The sequence below is a fragment of the Vulpes lagopus genome, chromosome 5, assembly GCF_018345385.1.
Source record: "Vulpes lagopus strain Blue_001 chromosome 5, ASM1834538v1, whole genome shotgun sequence".
Taxonomy (NCBI): Eukaryota; Metazoa; Chordata; class Mammalia; order Carnivora; family Canidae; genus Vulpes; species Vulpes lagopus.
Genome location: NC_054828.1, coordinates 68,603,523 through 68,625,011, shown reverse-complemented (window position 1 = coordinate 68,625,011; position 21,489 = coordinate 68,603,523). Strand labels below are relative to the sequence as shown.

Sequence of the window (21,489 nt, the reverse complement as noted above, 5' to 3'; positions counted from 1 at the left end):
ACCCATGCCATTGTAAAAAAAAAAGATTTCATTCTTTTTGATGGCCACTATTCCATTGTGTGTAGGCATACTTTATATACTTATGCACATATATATATACTTTTATGTTAAGTGACTCCATTTTGGGTTTGTAGTTTTCTTTTTAAGAACCGCAGACTGACATTAGTAGGTTGGACTTTAGGTACAGGGCCTGAAATCATCTGGTGAGGTTTATACTTTGTCTGGTGGGCCACGGGGGACTGCTGAAGGGGAATAACATGACTGAGGCTGGGCCCAAGAAAAATGAAGCCAGCAGTGATGTGTAGAATGAACTGTAAGCTGGGAGACAGATTAGCTGGGTGAGAAGAGTGAAGGTAAAAATCCAAGGTAGAGTGTCAGGAAGAGCAGAGGAGTAAGAAATAGTAGTAGAGAATTTGTAGGATGTGGTTTCCTTTCCAACCAGGACCTAGCAGAGTGGCTCCCACAAAGAAGGACTGTTGTGCTGTTAACATGGTAGTGACCAGAGAACACACCGTCGACCTTCACTAGCACATCCACTGAGTGAGTTTCAAGAAGCATCGCCTCTCGTACTCAGAGATCCAAAAAATTGCCATGAAGAAGATGGGAACTCCAGATGTGTGCATGGACATCAGGCTCAACAAACTCTCTGGGCCAAAGGAATAAGGAGGAATGTTCCATTTTGTATCTGTGTGTGTGGTTGTCCAGAAAACATAATGAGGATGAAGATTGACCAAAATAGCCCTATATGTTGGTTAACTATGTATCTATCATCACTTTCAAAAATCTACAGACAGTTAATGTGGATGAGAACTAACCAACTGCCAACTATCAAATAAAGATATAAAATGCACCAAGAACAAAAAGAAGAAGAAGAAGCTGTATGGTTTGAAAAGCAACTGAGTGTGAGTGAAGAGTGATGAAAATGGAACAGCCGAAGACTGGACAAGGCTTTGGACAAGCCCAGTTCCTGGCAGAGTGGTCAGGTTGAGTAGGAGAGTCTTGGCTTATTACATTTGCTTCCATGCGTCTTTGTGGAATTAGATACTTTCTAACTATCTACAGAGGGGAAAAGCCTGTAGAAACACTATGTATTATAATTGCGGCCTTTAAGAAAAACATAAATACTGCAGGGGATACATGACATATAATTATAGTTGATCAATTAGGTGCAGTGGCATTGTTTTTCAATTGTGCTGAAAACAACAGTCTGGGGCACCTGGGTGGCTCAGCAGTTGAGCGTCAGCCTTCAGTTCAGGGCATGATCCCGGATCCTGGGTCCGAGGATCGAGCCCCACATCGGGCTCCCCGCAGGGAGCGCCTGCTTCTCCCTCTGCCTGTGTCCCTGCCCCTCTCTCTCTCTCTCTCTCTGTGTGTGTCTCTCATGAATAAATAAATAAAATCTTTTTTTTTTAATTTTTATTTATTTATGATAGTCACAGAGAGATAGAGAGAGAGGCAGAGACACAGGCAGAGGGAGAAGCAGGCTCCATGCATCGGGAGCCCGACGTGGGATTCAATCCCGGGTCTCCAGGATCGCGCCCTGGGCCAAAGGCAGGCGCCAAACCGCTGCGCCACCCAGGGATCCCTTTTTTTTTTTTTTTTTAAATAAATAAAATCTTAAACAAAACACAAAAAAACCAAACAGGCTCTTCCAGAAGTGGTAATTGTTTATTCAATTCAATTACATACTGGACGAAAGCCCTGAGGTGGCTGCTGTGTCACTTATAAAGATGAATCACTCACAGAACTGCACCAGGGGTACCAGTCCTGTTGGAGAGATGAGTTATATGGGAGAGGTATGAATAGATGTTATGGGAGAACAGATCTATCTGCTGGTTGATGCTTCAGAGGGAGCTTTATATGGAGGAGGTATGAATTGCTGAGCATTGTGGGAGGACAAGATAGTATTTGACATGCAGAGAGGAGCAACAAGGGCATTTACAGGAAAAGGAGTGGTAAGAGCATGGACAGACCAGAGCACAACTAGGTGGAGAGAGGCCAGTTCTTTCGTTTGGTTGCAACATAGGCTCTATGAGTGAGAGGAAAGGGCGATAAGTTTGAGGCCTAATCATGGAAGGCCTTGTATACCCAACTAAGGTTTTAGACTTAGAATATTTTTAGTAGGTTCAATGCTTTACGTGGAGTTACATCAGCAGAACTGTGCTTTGGGGAAGTTAACCAGACAGCACCATGTGGATGAGAGGGGAAGGGACTGACACCATGGGGACAGCGAGAAGTCGTCTATGATAGGCAAGCAAGAGGCACTAAGAGTTGAAGGCTTGAACAATGGATGCAGCCATAGGAGTGAATAGGAGGGAACAGGTGCTCCAGACACAACAGAGCCAGACTCTACAGCCTCATCTCAAGGAATATATGTGGCAAGGAAGAGAATGTGTCAGCACATTAAGGCTAAAATGTAATACAAATAGAAATTGGGAATACTGAAGGAGAAGCACTTTTAAGAGAGAAGATGATGAGTTCTATCTTGGGTATATTGAATATCTGGCTAAACATCGGGCTGGAGAGTACTTAAGGAAATTAGAAATAAAGGACAGGGCCTCAGAAAATGGTCAGGTTGGGGATACAGATATGAGCAGTTGTATGGAAGTGAGAGTTGAGAGGGGATAAGATTGCCCAGGAGAGAGTGAGAAACAGGCAGGGAAGGATTCTGGGACAGAACATTGGGGAATCTTTGCATTTAGGGCATAGGAAGAAGGGGAAGGGCAGAGGAGGAGGAAGGGAAGGAGCACTGTGATGGAAGCAGGAGAACCAGGAGAGTGGAGTATCTCAGAAGTCAAGGGAGGAACATGTTCCCAGAATTGGGTGGTTAAGATGGAGCAGGTGATGGCTTCTGCCTGTGAGAGCAGGGAGCTTAAATGGGAAAAGTAGACCAGGGCCAGACCATGGGAAGTCTTCTAGGGGAGAGAGAATATATATAGTGACTTGATCCTGTCTCTACTACTCATTTTCTGTTTGACTTTGGACAATGCACTTAATTTTTGCCTTGATTTGTGCCTTGGTGTCCTCGCCTGAAAAATGGGCATAATGATTGCACATACCTCATGAGGTGGTCGCATGAGGATCACATATGTGTGTGTTGCTTTGAACAGTGCCTGGCACAAGATAAGTTCTTAATTACTGTTCACTATTATAATTATTTGCCACGCTGAGGAGTTTTGACTGTATCTGTGGGGGATAGGGAGCCATAGAGAGTCTCCAACAAGGGCATTGGCATGATCTGAAAGCAACCTCCTCCTTCACCCAAGAGCCAGTTGGAATCTGAGAATCAGGTAAGATTACTAGAAAAAGGAAAGTGCTAACTATTGCAGTGATATCAGAGAAGGAAGAGAGATAAGAGGTCTTGAGGATTGGCTGCCAGGTTCTTGGTGAGCTCTGAGTTTCCTGAGAGTGATGGGAGTGGGAGGTGGAGTACAAGGGGTTGGGGAACACAATGGGTGATGGGACAACAGAGGACCTGTTCATAGGCTCTTTGAATATTTTGACCATATGAGGTAAGAGAGGATGATCATTTAGAGGGTAGCGGGGTAGCCTGGTCTCAGGGAGGAAGGAAGACAGAAGAGGCAGCCCAGAGGACAGAATCAAGAGACATTTAGAGTGGGGATGTCCTCTGTGGATGTGGCAGCCTGAAAGGAGAGGTAAAATGTGGGTATGAATTAGATTGTGCCGGCCATTGGTTCAATTTTAAGGAGGATGAGCTGGTCTGGATTTTGGCGGAGACAAGAAGGGAGCTCATCTGTGGAAGAAGAGCCCCGGTGAACGGGCGGTTGGGAAATCGAGAAAGTTAGAGAAGATTTGGAGTGGGTGTTATTGGGAAAACAGGAGGGAAGGGTCAGATGGAGGCAAACAGAAGGTCTGCCTTGTATCAGCGAAAGTCCAGCCGAGGAGGGCTATCCTTGATTTGATAACAAATTGACAACAAATAACTTGTTTGTTTTATGGCCATTCCCTTGTGCCCTTTGACAGCCGCCATTGAGGGAAGGCGGATGGTACAGGCTTTGGGAGGCCAGTAAAACATCCCTCAAGTGGCTGGCCGTGGGACCTACACTGAACAAGGCGGTAAGCCGTAAGAGGACTGTAATAATAGAGACGGAGGAAAGGGAGGGCACAGTAGGAGGAAAGAGACCGGAAGAGGTGAGGGAAGAAGGGGGAAGAGCCCTAAAGATACAAAGGGCTGTAGTCGGAGAGGACAGTTTCAGCTTTCAAGATCTTTGTGGGAGAGCAGCTTCAAATGCTGATGAAGACGGGGGTGGGGTAGGGTGGGTGGGGTGGAGGGTGGGGGGCGGTTAGGCCTGGAGTAAATGGTTAGATCTTAGTTGTGCATGTGTTTATGAAGGTGTTTTCTGAGTTGCACTTCAAAACTCCTTAAAGAAAATTAACCAGGTAGCATCATGTGGATGAGAAAGAGAGACTGACGATGTAGTGTGAGAAAGAGCTAAGTTCCCCTTACCTCAACAGGAAGTCGGTTGAAATTGTCCAGGGTTGATAAATCCAGAAATAGTAGTATATCAGTCTATAAATCTCCTGGGTCAAAGGCGGAAGCCTAAGTGATTGCCCGGCTTTTGCAGATGGATGGTTGTAAAACAAGCAGACCACTCACTTGGGGTTTGATATTTGAAGCAGTCAGGGCATCTTTAGCTCATGTTTAGGTGTGGCCCGCATCTGGAGATTCTGTTTGGCCTGGCATCTCTCTTCTGCAGCTGTCTTCTTGCTGCTGGGTATGCGGTGCTTGAAGAGTAGGACCCGGGGAGTCGGTGCAGCCTGAGCTGCTCTCTGATGGGGAAGTAGATTTTCATCTTTGATTAGCGTGAGGAAATTACTCTTTTAGTGAATAAACAGGCAGGCTGAAGCCATCCGTAGAGTGCACCAGAGAATGCCAGGTAGGCAGAACGGAAGCAAGGGCTAGAGAACGCAGAGCTCCCAGATTGGAAAAAGACTGAAAGCTGGGGGTGGGAAAGAGTGGGGAGGTGGAGGGAGAGGGAGAGGGGAAGAGAGGTGGAGAGAGGGAGGGAGCATTAAACATCTCTGTCAGTTATTTTCTCCCCATGCACTGGCTCCTTCAGTTTTACTCCCCTACACCCTGAGTGGCTCTGCACCCAGTTACAGTGTGTTGGCAGGGGGAGGGGTGTTGTCCCCGCTGACAAGCAATTCTGTGACACCAGCTGGGTGTCCTCCAGTTCAGCTCCATTCAGACATTGATGTAGGAAAGATGTTGGGCTTCAGAGCCAACAGCCAAGGAAGAATTCTTGAGATGCCTTTGGGGCAAAAAGGTGGTTTTATGAAAGCATGAGGGCAGGGGCAGGGCCTGTGGACAGAAAGAGCTGCAATGGGGTTATTAGGGGTGGCAGTTTATATACTCTCAAGTTGGGAAGGGGCTGGGGATATCATAAGTCTCTAAGGAATTTTGGAATCAAAGTTTCCAGGACCTTGAGGGGGCTATCTATTGTTGGGAAAAGGTCATTTATTACTGTCTGATAAAACCTGAGTCATGAGACCCTTCAGATGCTTATCAGTGGTTCAAATGGCTGGGGGATGATTGCTAACAAGTATCTTGGGAGGTAGAGATAAAGGACATTTCCAAAGGGATTTTTGTATATTAAAGAAGGCTTCAGGGTCCTGGGCTAAGATTGCCTTTTGCTCTTAGCAAAATACTAACATTTAGGCAGCTGAATCCCTAGAGGCACATCACTCTGTCTGTTTCAAGGACTTGTCAAGTGTTTGTAAATAATAAGGAAATCTAATAATTTTCCTTCTGCTTTGTTTCCCACATCATCACTGTCTACCAGGAGATAGCATCAAATCCCAGAGGTTAAAAGTTCAGTCCTGCAAGACAGCCTCCTGGTTAGCCAGGTTAGCACCTGTGCTTCTGACCGACTGGTTACACATTGGAAGTTCCAGTGATCCCCTTTTTGAGTTATATTAATTTGCTAGACTTCCTCACCAAACTCATAGAAACGCTTAACTATAGAGAACAAACTGAAGGTCACCAGAGGGGGGGTTGGTGGGGGTGGATGAAATAGGTGAAGGGGATAAAGAGTACACTTAACATGATTAGCACCAGGTGATGTATAGAATTGTCGAATCACATATTGTATACCTGAAACTAATATAACACTGCATGTTAACTATACTGGAATTTAAAAAAATTCACAAAAATATTGTATGTACTAGATGACTGGTTTATTATAAAAGGATATAACTTAGGAACAGCTAGATGGAAGAGATGCCTAGAGCAAGGAGTGGGGAAGGATACAGAGCTTGCATGCCCTCTCTAAGCATGTAGCCCTCCCGGAATCTCCCAAGTGTTCACCAATTCATAAGCTCTCTGAACCCCATTCTTTTGCTTTTTTATGGAAGCTTCATTACATAGGCATTATTGATTTAAATCATCGGTCATTGGTGATTGGACTCAGTCTCCAGCCCCTTTCCCCTTCCCAGAGGTGGAGGAGTGGGTGGGGTTCCTTCCAACCCTCCAATCACATTATTGCTTCCCTCATCCTTAGGTGTGGTTTGCAAAGTAACCTCATTTACATGATAAGACAGCTTCGTGTTCTCCTCACTTAGGAAATTCCAAGTGTTTTAGGAACATTATGCCAGAAATGAACAAAGACCATATGTATATATTTTATTATAAATCACAGTATCATAACCCTTCATTCCTCTAGAGCTATTGCCTTCTTTCCTCTCTTTCCCAGACTCTTTTGAAAGGCTCTACTTTCTGCCCTCCAGTCCATCCATCAGCCCACTGCAGGCTGGCGTCTTCACTCTTAACTCCCTAAGAGTCTTGTTTCGATTGCCAGTAACCTGCTAGTATTCAGTGAACCTCCATGCTGCGAAGTTGATCCTCATGAAGCCCCTCTAACGTTGGCTTCCTTGGGCTTTCTTTCTATTACTTCTCTGGCTCATTCTTCCTGTTGTTCCCTTTGTTCCCTTTGTCCCTCCACCCCCACCCCCACCTCAGGATATTTTCATTTAATTTATCTAACAGCATTTGTCTAACAACATAGCACCGACTGTGTACCATTTACTGTGCCAGGTGCAGATGAATACACAACCCTGGGCTCTCCAGGGTGTTCATCTAAAAGTGGGAGGAAGCCTTGCAACAAGTTGGTGAGTGCCATGATCCACTCAAGTGCAGGCTGCAGTGGGGATGCCAGGAAGGAAGCAGTCCATTTTGTCAGACCAGGGGTCAGGTCAAGAGGGGTCAGGAAAATCTTATGCCTGGACCACTCTCCCCACCACTTTGCCTGAGCTATCCTTAATCTCTCGGTGCTCATCTATAAAGTAATGTGGCAGTTGTGGAGGTGCATTGCTCAGATGTCTTTTTTGCTTTAAGGAGTGCAGTTGACTCACAGCCTCCAGCTGTTGCTTTTGGATCGGCTATGGAATGTATACTGAGGCACACTTCTGGGCACCCCCAGCCAGTGACTGCGCATGGCAGCAGCAGTAGAGCCCAGCAAGTTCTGCCCAGTGCAGGATTCTACTGGGCAGTCTGTGCTCAAGGGCCCCCCTCTGGCCTGGTTGAGACCTTCCTAAAGTGTAGGCTGTCCTACACTTTAAGGAGCTTCCTCTCAAATCCTCCCTTCTCTCTCTCCTTTCACACCCGCATTACCATCTACTCCTGCACTCCTGCACTCCTCCCTTTTCCCCCACTGAATCACTTGCAATACTAATTGTTTTGGCATTTGAACCTAACACAGGGCTAGGACAGGACTGTGCCATAGTGTGAGAATTCAGTGAGTTAATATTTGGGAAATGCTTAGAGAAGGTCCTGATACACAGCAAGTGTTATGCTATTGTTGTTGTTAGCTATTGTTATTATTATTATTGTTTTATTATCCTTTAGATATCAACTTCTATTTTACTCTTTCAAGAAACCTAAGATCTGCCAAGCGCATCTTGTCCTTAATTCTGTTCCATTGCTTTTTCTTGTTGGCCTTCACACTTAGATGGTGAATTCAGTGAATAATGGAACATTGTTGGGTTTACTGTTGTTTATCAGTGCCTAACATTGTGTCTAACTCGTAGTAGATATTGAATTGATGTTTCTTGAATAAAAAATGATGATTCAGCTAAGTATTAACAGATGAGCATTATTTGTCAAATGGATTAGGGCTGGAAGAAAGGAATTGTTGAGAGAATTGTCTACTGTGGTGTGAAAAGCCTGTACTGTGAATTGTGTACTGAAAGCTGCTAGTTATGATTGAAAAATAGGGTGCAAGAGAGATGTGGCAAGAAAGAAGCCAAAGGAGTAAGTCAAGGGCCAGACCGCTGGGAAGGCCTGAATGCCAAGCCAGAGATTTTGAATGGCAGTCACCTCATGCAGGTGTCATGCAGGTGTCATCCAGGCCTTCCGATGTCCTAGTGGGCTCACATCCATCTTTGTTAGTGGTTATGTGCTTACGAATCATATGTTACTTCACCCAACACTAAAGATTGCCCCCCAAATGGTGGCTCTTTCTCTAGAACTACATGAAGAAATGTGGGCATCTTTGAACACTTATTTTAACAAGGCATCTTAATTGGTCTTTATTTACAAACTACTTTTTTTTAAGATTTTATTTATTTATTAGAGACAGAGAGAGAGAGAGAGAGAGAGAGAGAGAGAGACAGGCAGAGGGAGAAGCAGGCTCCATGCAGGGAGACTGACGTGGGACTCGATCCCAGGTCTCCAGGATCACACCCTGGGCGGAAGGCGGCACTAAACCACTAAGCCACCAGGGCTGCCCTACAAACTGCTTTGGCTGCTCTATTTCACCCAAACAGTTGGGTCTCTTAACTGGTCTCTTTGCTTTCCTCAAAGCCCTGTTAAATATACCTTCTACTCCCACCGTGAGACAGATCTCTCTAAAGCTAAATCTGTTCATCTTACTCCTTAATTTAATACTTCCCAATAATAGCAACAAGATAATGTCCAGATTCCTTAGTGTGGTCCACAAGGACCATCATGGTCTGAGCCTTTCCTGCCTCTATGCTCTGTACCGCACCGTGCTGAACTGCTTGTAGGCATCAGGAAGTTACGCTACTCACCACTTTGTTCATGTACACACTACTGCTGCCTGGAATGCCCTTCATCTGGCTACTTTTTGAACTCTTATAGGAATTAGTTCCAAAATTACTGCGTCTGTGAAGCCATTTCTAACTTTGTAGGCAGTGGTCATACTCCTTTGCAGCTTCATTAGACTGTGTGTATATTGCTTTGGCACTCACCTCACTGCATTGCACTCGTCTGGTTACCTCTGATCCCCTCTCTAGACTGTGGCTCCTTGAGCATTAGTGACTATGGAGTCCCCAACACCTGGTGCAATGCCTGACATATAATATATACTCAGTAGATAATTGGTTAAAGAGAAAAGGACAAAATGAAATAAAAGCCATTCTCTTTCTTTTGAAGGGGAAGGAGGTCCCCTCACCATGTGGTGGTCCCTGGCGGCCCTCGTGGGCCTGTACTACCTCCTGCGCTGGTACCGGGAGAGACAGGTGGTGAGCCACCTGCAGGACAAGTATGTCTTCATCACGGGCTGTGACTCGGGCTTCGGGAACCTGCTGGCCAGGCAGCTGGACCTGCGAGGCTTGAGGGTGCTGGCTGCATGTCTGACGGAGAAGGGGGCCCAGCAGCTGAGAAGCCAGACGTCAGACAGGCTGGACACGGTGATCCTGGATGTCACCAAGACAGAGAGCATTTTGGCGGCCACCCAGTGGGTGGAGGAGCATGTGGGGGACAGAGGTATGGAGAAGTATTTTCTCCTTTTATTTACTTGGGCATGAAGATGTTAAAATTTTCTCTCTGTATATAAAATCTCAAAAGCAGGGCTTAAAAGACAGCAGGCTGTCTTTTTCATTTGAAAGATGATCGTGCTCTTTGGTAGTGTTTCATTTCCTTAACAATGTTTACCTTGAAAAATGAGCCAAATAGATTTGAAGCTATTATTTCACCTTGTCAGTGGGGTATTTATAACATAGTTATTTATGTTTAAACAATTTTCAAGGTATTCTTAAGAAACTGATTCTTTCCCCCTTTGCTACCATTTAAAATATAGTCATTCCTGGGCCCCTGGATGGCTCAGTCGGTGAAGAGTCCAAATTTGGCTGAGGTCATGATTCCAGGTCCTGGGATTGAGTCCCGTGTTGGGCTCCCTGCTTGTTGGGGAATCTGCTTCTCCCTCTCTGTTTGCTCCTCCCATTGCTTATACTCTTTCTCTCAAGTTAAAAAAAAAAAAAAAATATATATATATAATATATACATATATTTAGAAATACATAGTCATTCTTTGAAGTCAGCCTTTGGTCCATTTCTTTCTAAAAAATTTTTTTCTGATCAATAGACTGTATTTCTTAGAGATATTGTAGATTGACAGAAAAATTCAAAGTGAGTACACAGTTCCCATATACAACCCCTCTTACAGTTTCCTCTATTATTAACATCTTACATTGGTGTGATACGTTTATTACATTTGATGAGCCAATATTAATATGTTATCATTAACTAAAGTCCATAGTTTACATTAGGGTCCACTTTGTATTGTACAATTCTGTGGGTTTTGCTGAATGTTAAATAACATGTATCCACCATATAGTATGATATAGAATAGTTTCACTGCCCTAAGATCCTGTGTTCCACCTGGTTGCCATCTGTGCCCTCCAACCCCCGCGAATCCTGGCAATTACTCATCTTTTTCCTGTCTGCATAGTTTTGCCTTTTCCTGAATGTCATGTAGTTGGAATCACATTGTATATATGGCCTTTTAAAATGGCTTCTTGCAACTAGCAACATGCATTTCAGCTTCCTACTTGTCTTTCTGTGGCTTGATAGCTCATTTCTTTTTATTACTGAATAATATTCCACTGTATGTATAGCAGTTTTTTGTCATTCACCTCCTGAAGGACATCTTGGTTGTTTTCAGTTTTTGGCAATTGTGGATGAGTCTTCACTTCTTTTTTTTTTTTTTTTAAAGATTTTATTTATGTATTTGAGAGAGGAGAGAGCAGGAACAGGGACAAGGGCAGAGGGAGGAACAGACTCCCCACTGAGCAGGGAACCCATGTCAGGGGTCTATCCCAGGACCCCTGGGATCATGACCAGAGCTGAAGGCAAACACTGAACTGACTGAGCCACCCAAGCACCCCACGAGTCTTCACTTCTAAGTTTAATTTTTATCCAGATCCTCTTCATTCCCCTTCCTGTCTCTCCCTCTTGTTTTCTGATTCCATAGATCTTGTTAATTGACCTTCCTAAACCTCACTTCACCCCAGGAGTTGCAGACTAGCAATAACATTGTTTTGTTGGGTTGCAGGAGGTTTGATATTTTAAAAAATTGACTTGAAAGTTGACTTCAACATATTATATCCTCTCTGAGGATGTATCCCAGGCAGAGTCAGGAATTCTGGGGAGTTACAGCCTCTGTGCTGTGCCTTGCAGTTTATTTCTGTTGTATTGTTACTGGTTTCCCATCTGTTAGAGTGTGAGCTACCTTGAAGACACGGGCCTTCCTTACCCATTATTGTACTTCTAGTTTCTGGCATATTCTCTGGTACCTGTTAAGGGCTCAACAAATGCTGAATAGATCCTATCTACTCATAGTTGTTTGTTTGTTTGTTTTTTAAGATTTTATTTATTTATTCATGAGGGACACAGAAAGAGAAGCAGAGACACAGGCAGAGGGAGAAGCAGGCCCCCTGCAGGGAGCCTGATGCAGGACTCGATCCCAGGACCCCAGGATTACGCCCTGAGCCAAAGGCAGATGCTCAACCACTGAGCCACTCAGGTGTCCTGAAGAAACTATTTTTTTTTTTTTTTTGAAACTATTTTTTATTAGAATCCCTACCTTAGGTGGGCCCTGGACTTCATATCTTATTGAGGCTATAAATACCAAAACCCGTATTCACATTGGTTGGCAAATTCCTTCAAATCAAAGCTGGTATCAGCGTCCTCTTTATTGTTTCTGGATTCCCACCTTTTCTTAGTTTTTGGCCTGACCTTTTTTATACTTTCTTGTTACAAACTGATGGACTCAGAAACATTAGAGAATATATTTTGTCTAACATTTTTTTAGTTGTCAGCAGGAAGATTGATTAAAGTAAAAAGTTTGTCAGTTTTGTTTGAAACTGAACTTCTGCTTTGACTTTGTTCTAGGTCTCTGGGGCCTGGTCAACAATGCAGGCATTTTTCACCCACATTGCTACAGCGAGTGGCTGAAGATAGAGGCCTATGTGGATGTCTTCAAAGTGAACCTCACTGGTTTGATTGAAGTGACCTTAAGCATGCTTCCCTTGCTGAGGAGAGCACGGGGGAGGATTGTTAACGTCTCCAGCATTCTGGGAAGACTTGCTTTCTTTGGAGGAGCCTACTGTAGCTCCAAGTACGGAGTAGAAGCCTTTTCAGATACTCTGAGGTAATGCTCTTAAGTTAAAACAAAAGCAACTCTTGAGCACTTAAATATGTTTTAGCCATTGTGCTGATTGCTTTCACCTACATTATCCCGTTTCATTACTCTAAAAATCTTGATTTGTAGATATTATTACTAGTCTGTTTTATATAGGAGACTGAGGCTCATGGGCACCTCGGTGGCTCAATCAGTTGAACGTCTGCCTTCAGCTCAGGTCGTGATCCCAGGGTCCTGGGATTTAGCCTCTCCCTCTGCCTGCCGCTCCGCTGCATGTGCTCTCCCTCTTTCTCTGTCAAATAGATAAACAAAGTCTTAAAAAAAAAAAAAAAAAGGAAACTGAAGCTCAGATTTAAATCTCTTTTCCCAAGTTCACCTGCCATAACCAGGGTTTGGCATAACTGTGTTTCGACCCTAGGTCTTTGTCTCCTGCCACCGATCACACTTTAATTCTCAAGATTTATCTTTGATGAAATTTCATTTCTGAAGAGAAGGTGACTGTCCTCCTTCCTCCTTAACGTGAGCCTGGCCTTGTCTCTCCCTGGTGAGACTCTCTCTCTCTCTCTCTCTCTCTGGGCGCTCATCTCCTTACTCTGTATATCTTTTCTTCTTCTTCTTCTTCTCCTTCTTCTTCTTCTTCTTTTTTTTTGTATATCTTTTCTTTATCTAAGAACTTCTTTTCTTAGGACTTCAGTTCACCACAGCCCTTAGTTGGCCCTGCCTCTACCTCCTGGCTTTTTTTCAGGCAGTGTTTTAGCTTCATGTTGCTCTGTCAGCTTCTTCCTTTTTATATTTCCCTTTACATTTTCATTCCCAAGAGAGACGACTCTATCAGCTGTGTTTATTTTCTGTGTGTGCCAAGTGACATGTGTGTGCCAATAAGTACGTGACATTTTTGTGTACTTATTGTTGTGCCAGACACTGTTGTAGGTACTTGACATCTAACAGGTCATTTAATTTTCACGCAACCCAATGAGGAAGGTAATTATTTGTATCTTTATTGTAGGTGTGAGGAAACTGGGGCACAGAGATTAGTAAGTCTTCATAGTCATAACACAGGTAATAACAGGCAGAGCCATCCCGTCCCAGGCAGGGCTTTCCTCCCCATCCAGTACCTTCCCTGGTCCAGTTAGCTGTGGACATGATGGTGTAGTCACATGGCACGAAATATTGCTGCTTAGTCTCCCCATTAGCGGGGGCTGACTTTAGGGCAGTTACTTGGAAATGAGCTGTGAATATTTTTAGGCACTATGGATTAGCTTCCTATAGCTGCTGTAACTTTTTTTTAAGACTTAATTTTTTTAGGGACGCCTGGGTGGCTCAGTGGTTTAGCGCTGCCTTCAGCCCAGGTTGTGATCCTGGAGTCCTCGGATCGAGCCCCATGTCAGGCTCCCTGCATGGAGCCTGCTTCTCCCCCTGCCTGTGTCTCTGCCTCTCTCTCTCTCTCTCTCTCTCTCATGAATGAAAAAATATAATCTTTTTTTTGAAAAAAAAAAAAAAAAAAAAAACCTTAATTTTTTTAGGTAATCTCCATACCCAATGTGGGGCTCGAACTCACAACCCCAAGATCAAGAATCGCATGCTCTACCGACTGAGCCAGCCAGGTGTCCCATACACATTGAAAGCGACACGTATTTGTTTCCTCACAGTTCTGGAGGCCAAAGTCTGTAATCAGTGTTACTGGGCCAAAATCACGTTGTTGTCAGGGCCAGGTGCCTTCTGAAGGCTCTCGGGGAGAATCTGTTCCTTGCCTCTTCCAGTTTCTGGTGGCTTTCAGCATTCCTTGGCTTGTGACTACATCACTCCAGTCTCTGCCTCCAAGGTCACATTGCCTTCTCATCCCCTATGGGCCTTCAGATCTGCCTCTGTGTCGCTTATAAGGGTAGTTGTGATTGCACTAAGGGCACACCCAAATTATCTAGCATAATCTCCCTATCTCAAGACGCTTAATTTAATCACAACTGTGAAGTGCCACATAGGGTGACATTTATAGGTTCCAGGGATCTCTGGGGGCCGTTACTGAGCCACCATGTGCCATAACTGGTAGATATCTCGTATAACACGCACATTGTACTATCTGCCTAGGAAGAGAATAGGGAAATACCTGAGGAAGTCATGTGAGTCGTCACCGTGTAGCAGGCACCTTGCCTGGCCTGCAGCCTAACTGACGTTCTGCCTGCCCCTATGTGGCTGCTCCTGCTGGTTTACCACCACTCATGACTGGTGTCTCGGACCCCTTGACTCATTCGCAGACCAAGAGCAAAGAATGTCCTTCCAATGTTCAAATCATAAATTCCTTTAGAAAATTGCAATGTGCCTTAATTGTGCTAAGGCGGAACAGGGAAAGGAAGTTCTGTCCCACATTTGAGTTGGAGTTTTAAAGGGAATGTAGATGTTGTGGTGTGATGGGGATCACAGTGAGGAAGCTGCAAGGGGAAGCCAGAGGTGCCACTGGCTTGCATAGCCCTCTCTTCTCCAGCACACGCTGGCACCTGGAGGATCTTTCACTGAGGCTCTACCACGGAAAGTTTTAGGTTTTGCTTTGATAAAGGGAGGCTTTTCCTTTAGAACAGTGGTTTTTAACCTCTAGGATGTCTCAGAGCCACTTGGATGGCTTATTCAAACAGATTGTCGGGTCTCACCCCCAGAGTTTCTGACTTTATAAATCTAGACTAGAGCCCAATAATTTATATTTCTAACAGGCTCCCAGATGCTGGTGTTGCCATTTATTTGGGGACCACACTTTGAGGACCAGTCACTCACTGCTTAGAGGGTCATGATGCTTTGTGTTTTACCTTCTTATGGACTATTATTTCAGACATTTCTCTTTTTTTAAAAAAGAGATTTATTTATTTATTCATGAGAGACACACAGAGAGAGGCAGAGACACAGGCAGAGGGAGAAGTAGACTCCCCATGGGGAGCCCGATGCAGGACTCGATCCTGGATCCTGGGATCACGCCCTGAGCCAAAGGCAGACGCTCAACCGCTGAACCACCCAGGTGTTCCTCAAACATTTCTTCTTGATATCAGCTTGGGCTTCACCTTCTCCAGTGAGGCTACTTGAACCTCTAGATTAGGGAGTACCCCTCATCATTGTCTCCTAAACACCTAGAGGATACCTCCACTGTGGTCACGATGCCATCTTCCTTCACTTGGTGAAGGCAGCACCTAGCCCCATACCTGCTACTACATACTCAGCCCCTGATAAATATTTTGGAACTGTTTGTTGAACTAACCTGAGTATTCTAGAGCGACCAGTGACTTGTAATCTTAATGCCCATGTCATATTCCACTAATGGTCTCTTGTAGTCTTTGAATATATGGTGATTTTTCAGAAGCCCATGCTCTTGTGGATACGATTCCACTACTTGGTATTATGTTCATCCCCTTTCTTTACTCAGAAATTCCCTCTTTATCCTTCAAGGCTCTACTGAAACATTCTCTCCTCACTGAAGCCTTCTCTGACTCCCTCAGAAATCTGTCTGCCTCCTCCTCTCTACTTATATGGCCCCTCGAATACCTCTCCTTTATAATTCTTTTGAGTTGTATGACAATTATTTGCTTACTTGTTGGACTCCCCCACTGTGAGCTTTTTGAGGCAAGCAACTGAGTCTTAATTTTCTGAGATCATGCATGTGAAATACTCAGCACAATACCTGTCATAATAATGCTAACTTTCTTTATTATTCCTTGTATTCTTCATGGTTCTACATCTAATACATGGCAGGTACTTAGTAACTCTGAAAAGAGTGGATGTAGAATTGAATGGTTATGGTAGTTTGTATGATCATGTCCCGATTTGTTGGACCTAGAGATATTAAAAAATTTTTTTTCCTCTCCATTTCTTTATCCTTTAAAATATTCAGTAGAGATGTTTTTATAAACTTGTTCTTTTTTGTTTTCCTCCCCGAGAGCGTTGAAATTGTGGTATCTTTCAATCAAAAGAGTTAAATCGAGGGTTTTTATTTTCAGGCGTGAGCTTCGACATTTTGGGGTGAAAATCAGCATAGTTGAACCCGGCTACTTCAGGACCGGAATGACACATGTGGCGTGGTGCCTAGAGAGACTAAAGCAAGCCTGGGAAGAAGTCCCCACGCATATTAAGGAAGCCTATGGACAGAAGTTCTTTGATGCTCGTGAGCTTTTTTTTGGATAGGATAATAGATAACCTTGCATGAGAAGGGGAAAAGAGGGTTGGTGAGAATGATTGGCAGGTCCTCTGAGAGCAGAGGTCCTTAAGCAAAACCTTCCCAGGACAGGAGGGGTTTGGGAAAGTCCCAGTGCTCTCATGGTTGTTGGTGATGGCTGCCATGGCTGAGGAAGAGGTTATATAGATAGCCAAGGACCAAGGCTTGTGCTGCTTTGTCACCTGTGGGCCTGGCCACCTGAGCAGGAGGGAGGGATTACATGGTTAGAGGTATGGTACCTCTGGATCTTGTGTGCCCCTCTGTAGTTTGGTGGGGCTGGTGTGGGAGGCCTGCACAACTAAAGTCCAGCCTTTAGTATTGTCTACCCTTTTGGTAACAAAGGGCCCAACCACAAACTCCATGTCTTATTGTAGGAAGAGGAAGGCTGTGTGTGGGCAGAGGGAAGAGGGTGAGGGCTAGCTTTGCAGGGCCTTATTGACTGTGTCCAGAGACTAGACCTCATATGCATGTCTCAGGAGCTTCATTGGAGTGAGATGGTTCAATTTCTTGTAAGAATGTCATTCTTATGACCTGGAAGAGAAGGCAGTTTGGGAGTGGGTGCAAGGCAGTCGTCTTCATAGAAGTAAGTTAGGCACATTGGTGTGGGGTTCCATCTTCCTGGGAGAAGCAATGTTTTTTCTTCACACAGAGAAGTCAACAACTTGCCAAGGCCAAATGGAGCAGCTCTCCTTTCATAAAGGGACCCTGTGATGGGTAGGGTAGCAGCAGCCTTGTCGCTGGCTTTGAGTGGTATGGTTTATTTATCAGCGAAAAGGAGGTTGACAGAAGTCGAACAGAAGACTCCTCACCTGCAGCACTGTCTTCTGGGCGCATATGGCCCAAGAGGGTCACCATTAGCACAGGGGAGAAAAAGTGGATCAGGAAAAAGCTGGCACAAAACAGTGCCTGAGCTTTTCAGAACTCGCTAGGGAACTGTTCCCAGCATGCCAGGGGCAGCCATAGCTGTAAACTCTTCCCCATCTAAGGTTTTAAACTGTGTATCGGGAATTTTCCCCCCTCTGGATACATACAGTTTGATGATAGAAATTAAGAGGAAAATAGAATTTATTGTAGTGGCTATACATGAAAGTATATATAGATATAAAAAGATATATATATTTCATGATTTAAAAGGAGTTGAAATGTTCATAGAGTTATCATGGATAACTTTACAGTGCTATCCAATAGAAATATAACGAGAGCCGTATATGTAATCTTAAATTTTATAGTTGCCTCTTCAGAAAAAGGAAACAAGTGAAATGAATTAATTCTAATCCAGTTTATTTAATTGTACATATCCAAAATACTATCATTTCAGTATTTATTATCAATATAAAGTTGTTAAGGTATTTTATATTCTTTTTTCTTATTAGTCTTTGAAAATCGGTGCATATTTTACATTTACAGCATATTTCAACTTGGATGCTAAGTTTTCCTAGGAAATACTTCATCTATAGATTAAGAAAATTTAGAGTTGCCAGCAGTATTATTCATAATATCTCAAAAGCAGAAACTACTTAAATGTCCATCAACTGATGAATGGGTACGCAAAAGACAATAGTCATACAATAGGATATTATTTGGCAATAAAAAGGAATGAAGTACTGATACATGCTACAGCCTGGAAGAGGCTTGAGAACGTTTGGCTTGAGAACGTTTTGCTTAGTGAAAAGAATCCAGTCCCAAAGGATTACAATGTGTAACTCTATGTATATGAAAGGTCCAGAAAAGGCAATCCACAGAGACAGCAGCAACCCTACAGCTGGGTTGGTGATGCTGATAGGTATAAGTTTTCTTCTGGGGATAATAAGAATGTTCTAAACTTAGATTGTGGTGATGTTGCATAACTCTACATATACTAAAAGCCATTGATTTCACTTTAAATGGCTGAATTTTGGGATGCCTGGGTGGCTCAGCGGTTGGGCATCTGCCTTTGGCTCAGGGTTTGATCCCGGGATGTGGGATCAAGTTCCGCATCGGGCTCCCTGCAGGGAACCTGCTTCTCCCTCTCTCTGTGTCTCTTATGAATAAATAAATAAATCTTTTTAAAAAAATAAATAAATGGCTGAATTTTATGGTATATTAATTATATCTCAACAAGATTTAAAAACTTTCCAGTTGCAAAGGTAGATTCACATATCTCTGTTATTCCAAAAATACTAAAACGTTTTCCAACAATGGCTTTGAGTTTTATTTATTTTTTTTAAATGTTTATTTATTTATGATAGTCACACACACACACACACACAGAGATTGAGAGAGAGAGAGAGAGAGAGGCAGAGACACAGGCAGAGGGAGAAGCAGGCTCCATGCACCGGGAGCCCGATGTGGGACTCGATCCCAGGTCTCCAGGATCGCGCCCTGGGCCAAAGGCAGGCACCAAACCGCTGCGCCACCCAGGGATCCCCAGCTTTGAGTTTTAAAATTAAAATTTTTAAATTCCATTTTTAGTTATACTAGCTATATTTTAAGTTCAGTAACTACATTTGGCTAGTGGCTGTCACTGGGAAGCATAGATCTAATCAGCCTAATCCTTGTAGAAATAAAATGTAGTTAGACTTCTATGAGCGTATAACAGGATCTTAACACTAAAATGCAAGGATTGGGACGCCTGGGTGGCTCAATTGGTTAAGTGTCTTTTGGTTCAGGTTGTGACCTCAGAGTCCTGGGATGGAGATGTCCTGAGATGGGCTCCCTGTGCTCAGCAGAGAGTCTGCTTCTCCTTCCTCAGCCCCTGTCCCCCACTTATTCTCTCTCTCTCTCTCAGATAAATAAATAAAATCTTAAAAACCCAAAACCACAGGGAGTAAGATCGCTAACCGTCATTTCTCTTTTTGTATACAGATCACAATGGCGTCAAACAAGGGCTCTTGAAATGTAGCACAAACCTGAACCTGGTCACTGACTGCATGGAACATGCTTTGACATCTGTGCATCCCCGCACTCGATATTCAGCTGGTTGGGATTCTCAGTTTTTCTTTATTCCTTTATCTTATTTGCCTACATCACTGGCAGACTACATATTGACGAGATCCTGGCCCAAACCAGCCCAAGCAGTCTAAGAAAACTAGTTTTATGGCTCTTGAAATGAAGAAGAGGAAAGTCTGAAATTGATCATTAGTATCTCAGTAATCCTTATTTGGAATTAACATGTTTATATTCTAGATATCCAAAGGTTTTTCCTTTAGGTAATAAATTTTTACTATTTTAAGCGTTTTTTCATTAGAATATTTCCAAATACATCGTTTTTCTTTGCCTGTTAAACAGAGTGGACTGAAAACAATTGAACTTGTTTTAATATTATATCTTTACAAAAATGAATAGTTTTCCTGTGCAATTATACACTATTGCTTGAGGACTATTGAGAAATATATGGGCCTGTTTATTTGAAATGGATCTGTAGGGATCCCTGGGTGGCGCAGTGGTTTGGCGCTTGCCTTTGGCCCAGGGCGCGATCCTGGAGACCCGGGATCAAATCCCACATCAGGCTCCCGGTGCATGGAGCCTGTTTCTCCCTCTGCCTATGTCTCTGCCTCTCTCTCTGTCTCTCTGTGACTATCATAAATAAATAAAAATTTAAAAAAATTAAAAAAAAAAAAGAAATGGATCTGTACTATGGTACTTTAAATAAATATTTCATTTATTTAAATGAAATATTTCTGCCTTCTCTCTGTTGCCAGCTATTTTTGAGGATGTTTCTTCTTTATTTAAAAATAAGTGGTTTTTGGGATCCCTGGGTGGCGCAGCGGTTTGGCGCCTGCCTTTGGCCCAGGGCACGATCCTGGAGACCTGGGATCGAATCCCACATCAGGCCCCCGGTGCATGGAGCCTGCTTCTCCCTCCGCCTGTGTCTCTGCCTCTCTCTCTCTCTGTGACTATCATAAATTTAAAAAAAAAAAAAAAAAAAAAAAAAAAAAAAAAAAAAAAAAAATTAAAAAAAAAAAAAGTGGTTTTTAATGTTTTTTTTGTTTTGTTTTGTTTTTAATGTTTTTAATTAAAATAATATACACAGGGGATCCCTGGGTGGCTCAGCGGTTTGGCACCTGCCTTTGGCCCAGGGTGCTATCCTGGAGTCCGGGGATCGAGTCCTGCGTTGGGCTCCTGGCATGGAGCCTGCTTCTCCCTCCTCATGTGTCTCTGCTTCTCTCTCTCTACTGTCTATTGTGAATGAATAAATAAAATCTAAAATATATACACACACATAGTGAAATGTTCAGCTAACATTCAAAAGCTTAAAAAAAAAAAAAAAGCCAGCAGTTCCCAACCCTTCATTGCTGCTCCTCAGAGGTAAATGCTTTTAACTTTTAGCTACTTCTTCTGGTAGTAATCTCTGTATTTGTAAATAATATACTGTTACTTCTTGATTTATTAAGTTTAGACATTCTCAGTTGATTTCTTGTTAAGGAAAATCCTGTTGATTTTTCCTATTAGCTTATTTATACCACTTTCCTGGCCATTTCCTATATTTCCATATTTTTAATAAAGTTTTATCTTATTTTCAGTCAAATTAATAGTGTTGACTTTGTTAAGTATGTGACTATTGCGTACTGTTTAGTCAAGTATTTTTCCTTTATAGTACCATGATTTTTTTGGTTGTTTTTCTGAGAGTTCCTCATTGCCTTGGTTTTTTACTTGCACTGTTTTTATTTTTTACTTTTGGTTGTCCCAGATGTCAGAACACTATCAGTAGTATTTTTTAGATAGTTAAACAGATTATAGAATTATCTATTCCATTTCAACAGATCCAATACAGGGTCATACTTTGATTTAGTTGTTATCTCCCTGTACTCTCATTTAACCTATAATAGCTTCTTAACTGGAAAAAAAAAAAAAAAACCAAAAACCAAAAACAAAAACAAAAAAACAACTTTTATGATACTGATATTTTTGAAGAGTACT

The 21,489-nt window shown here is 43.1% G+C and overlaps 1 protein-coding gene across 4 annotated transcripts in view; it reads left to right on the top strand.

Annotated features, from left to right (window-relative positions):
- The window catches only part of HSD17B6 (hydroxysteroid 17-beta dehydrogenase 6), a 40,908-nt gene extending 20,794 nt beyond the window's left edge, over nt 1-20,114 (top strand). For 2 of the 4 annotated variants that reach the window (XM_041757156.1, XM_041757157.1), the window contains exons 2-5: nt 9,413-9,745; nt 12,152-12,410; nt 16,376-16,539; nt 19,435-20,114. In XM_041757156.1, coding sequence (XP_041613090.1) covers nt 9,433-9,745; nt 12,152-12,410; nt 16,376-16,539; nt 19,435-19,652 — 954 coding nt within the window. In that variant the 5' untranslated portion in view covers nt 9,413-9,432 and the 3' untranslated portion in view covers nt 19,653-20,114. Of the gene's footprint in view, nt 1-964; nt 984-7,109; nt 7,129-9,412; nt 9,746-12,151; nt 12,411-16,375; nt 16,540-19,434 lie in introns of those variants that run through there. The other 2 variants (XM_041757155.1, XM_041757158.1) reach the window with 2 other exon arrangements.
- The last annotated feature ends 1,375 nt before the right edge of the window (nt 20,115-21,489 follow it).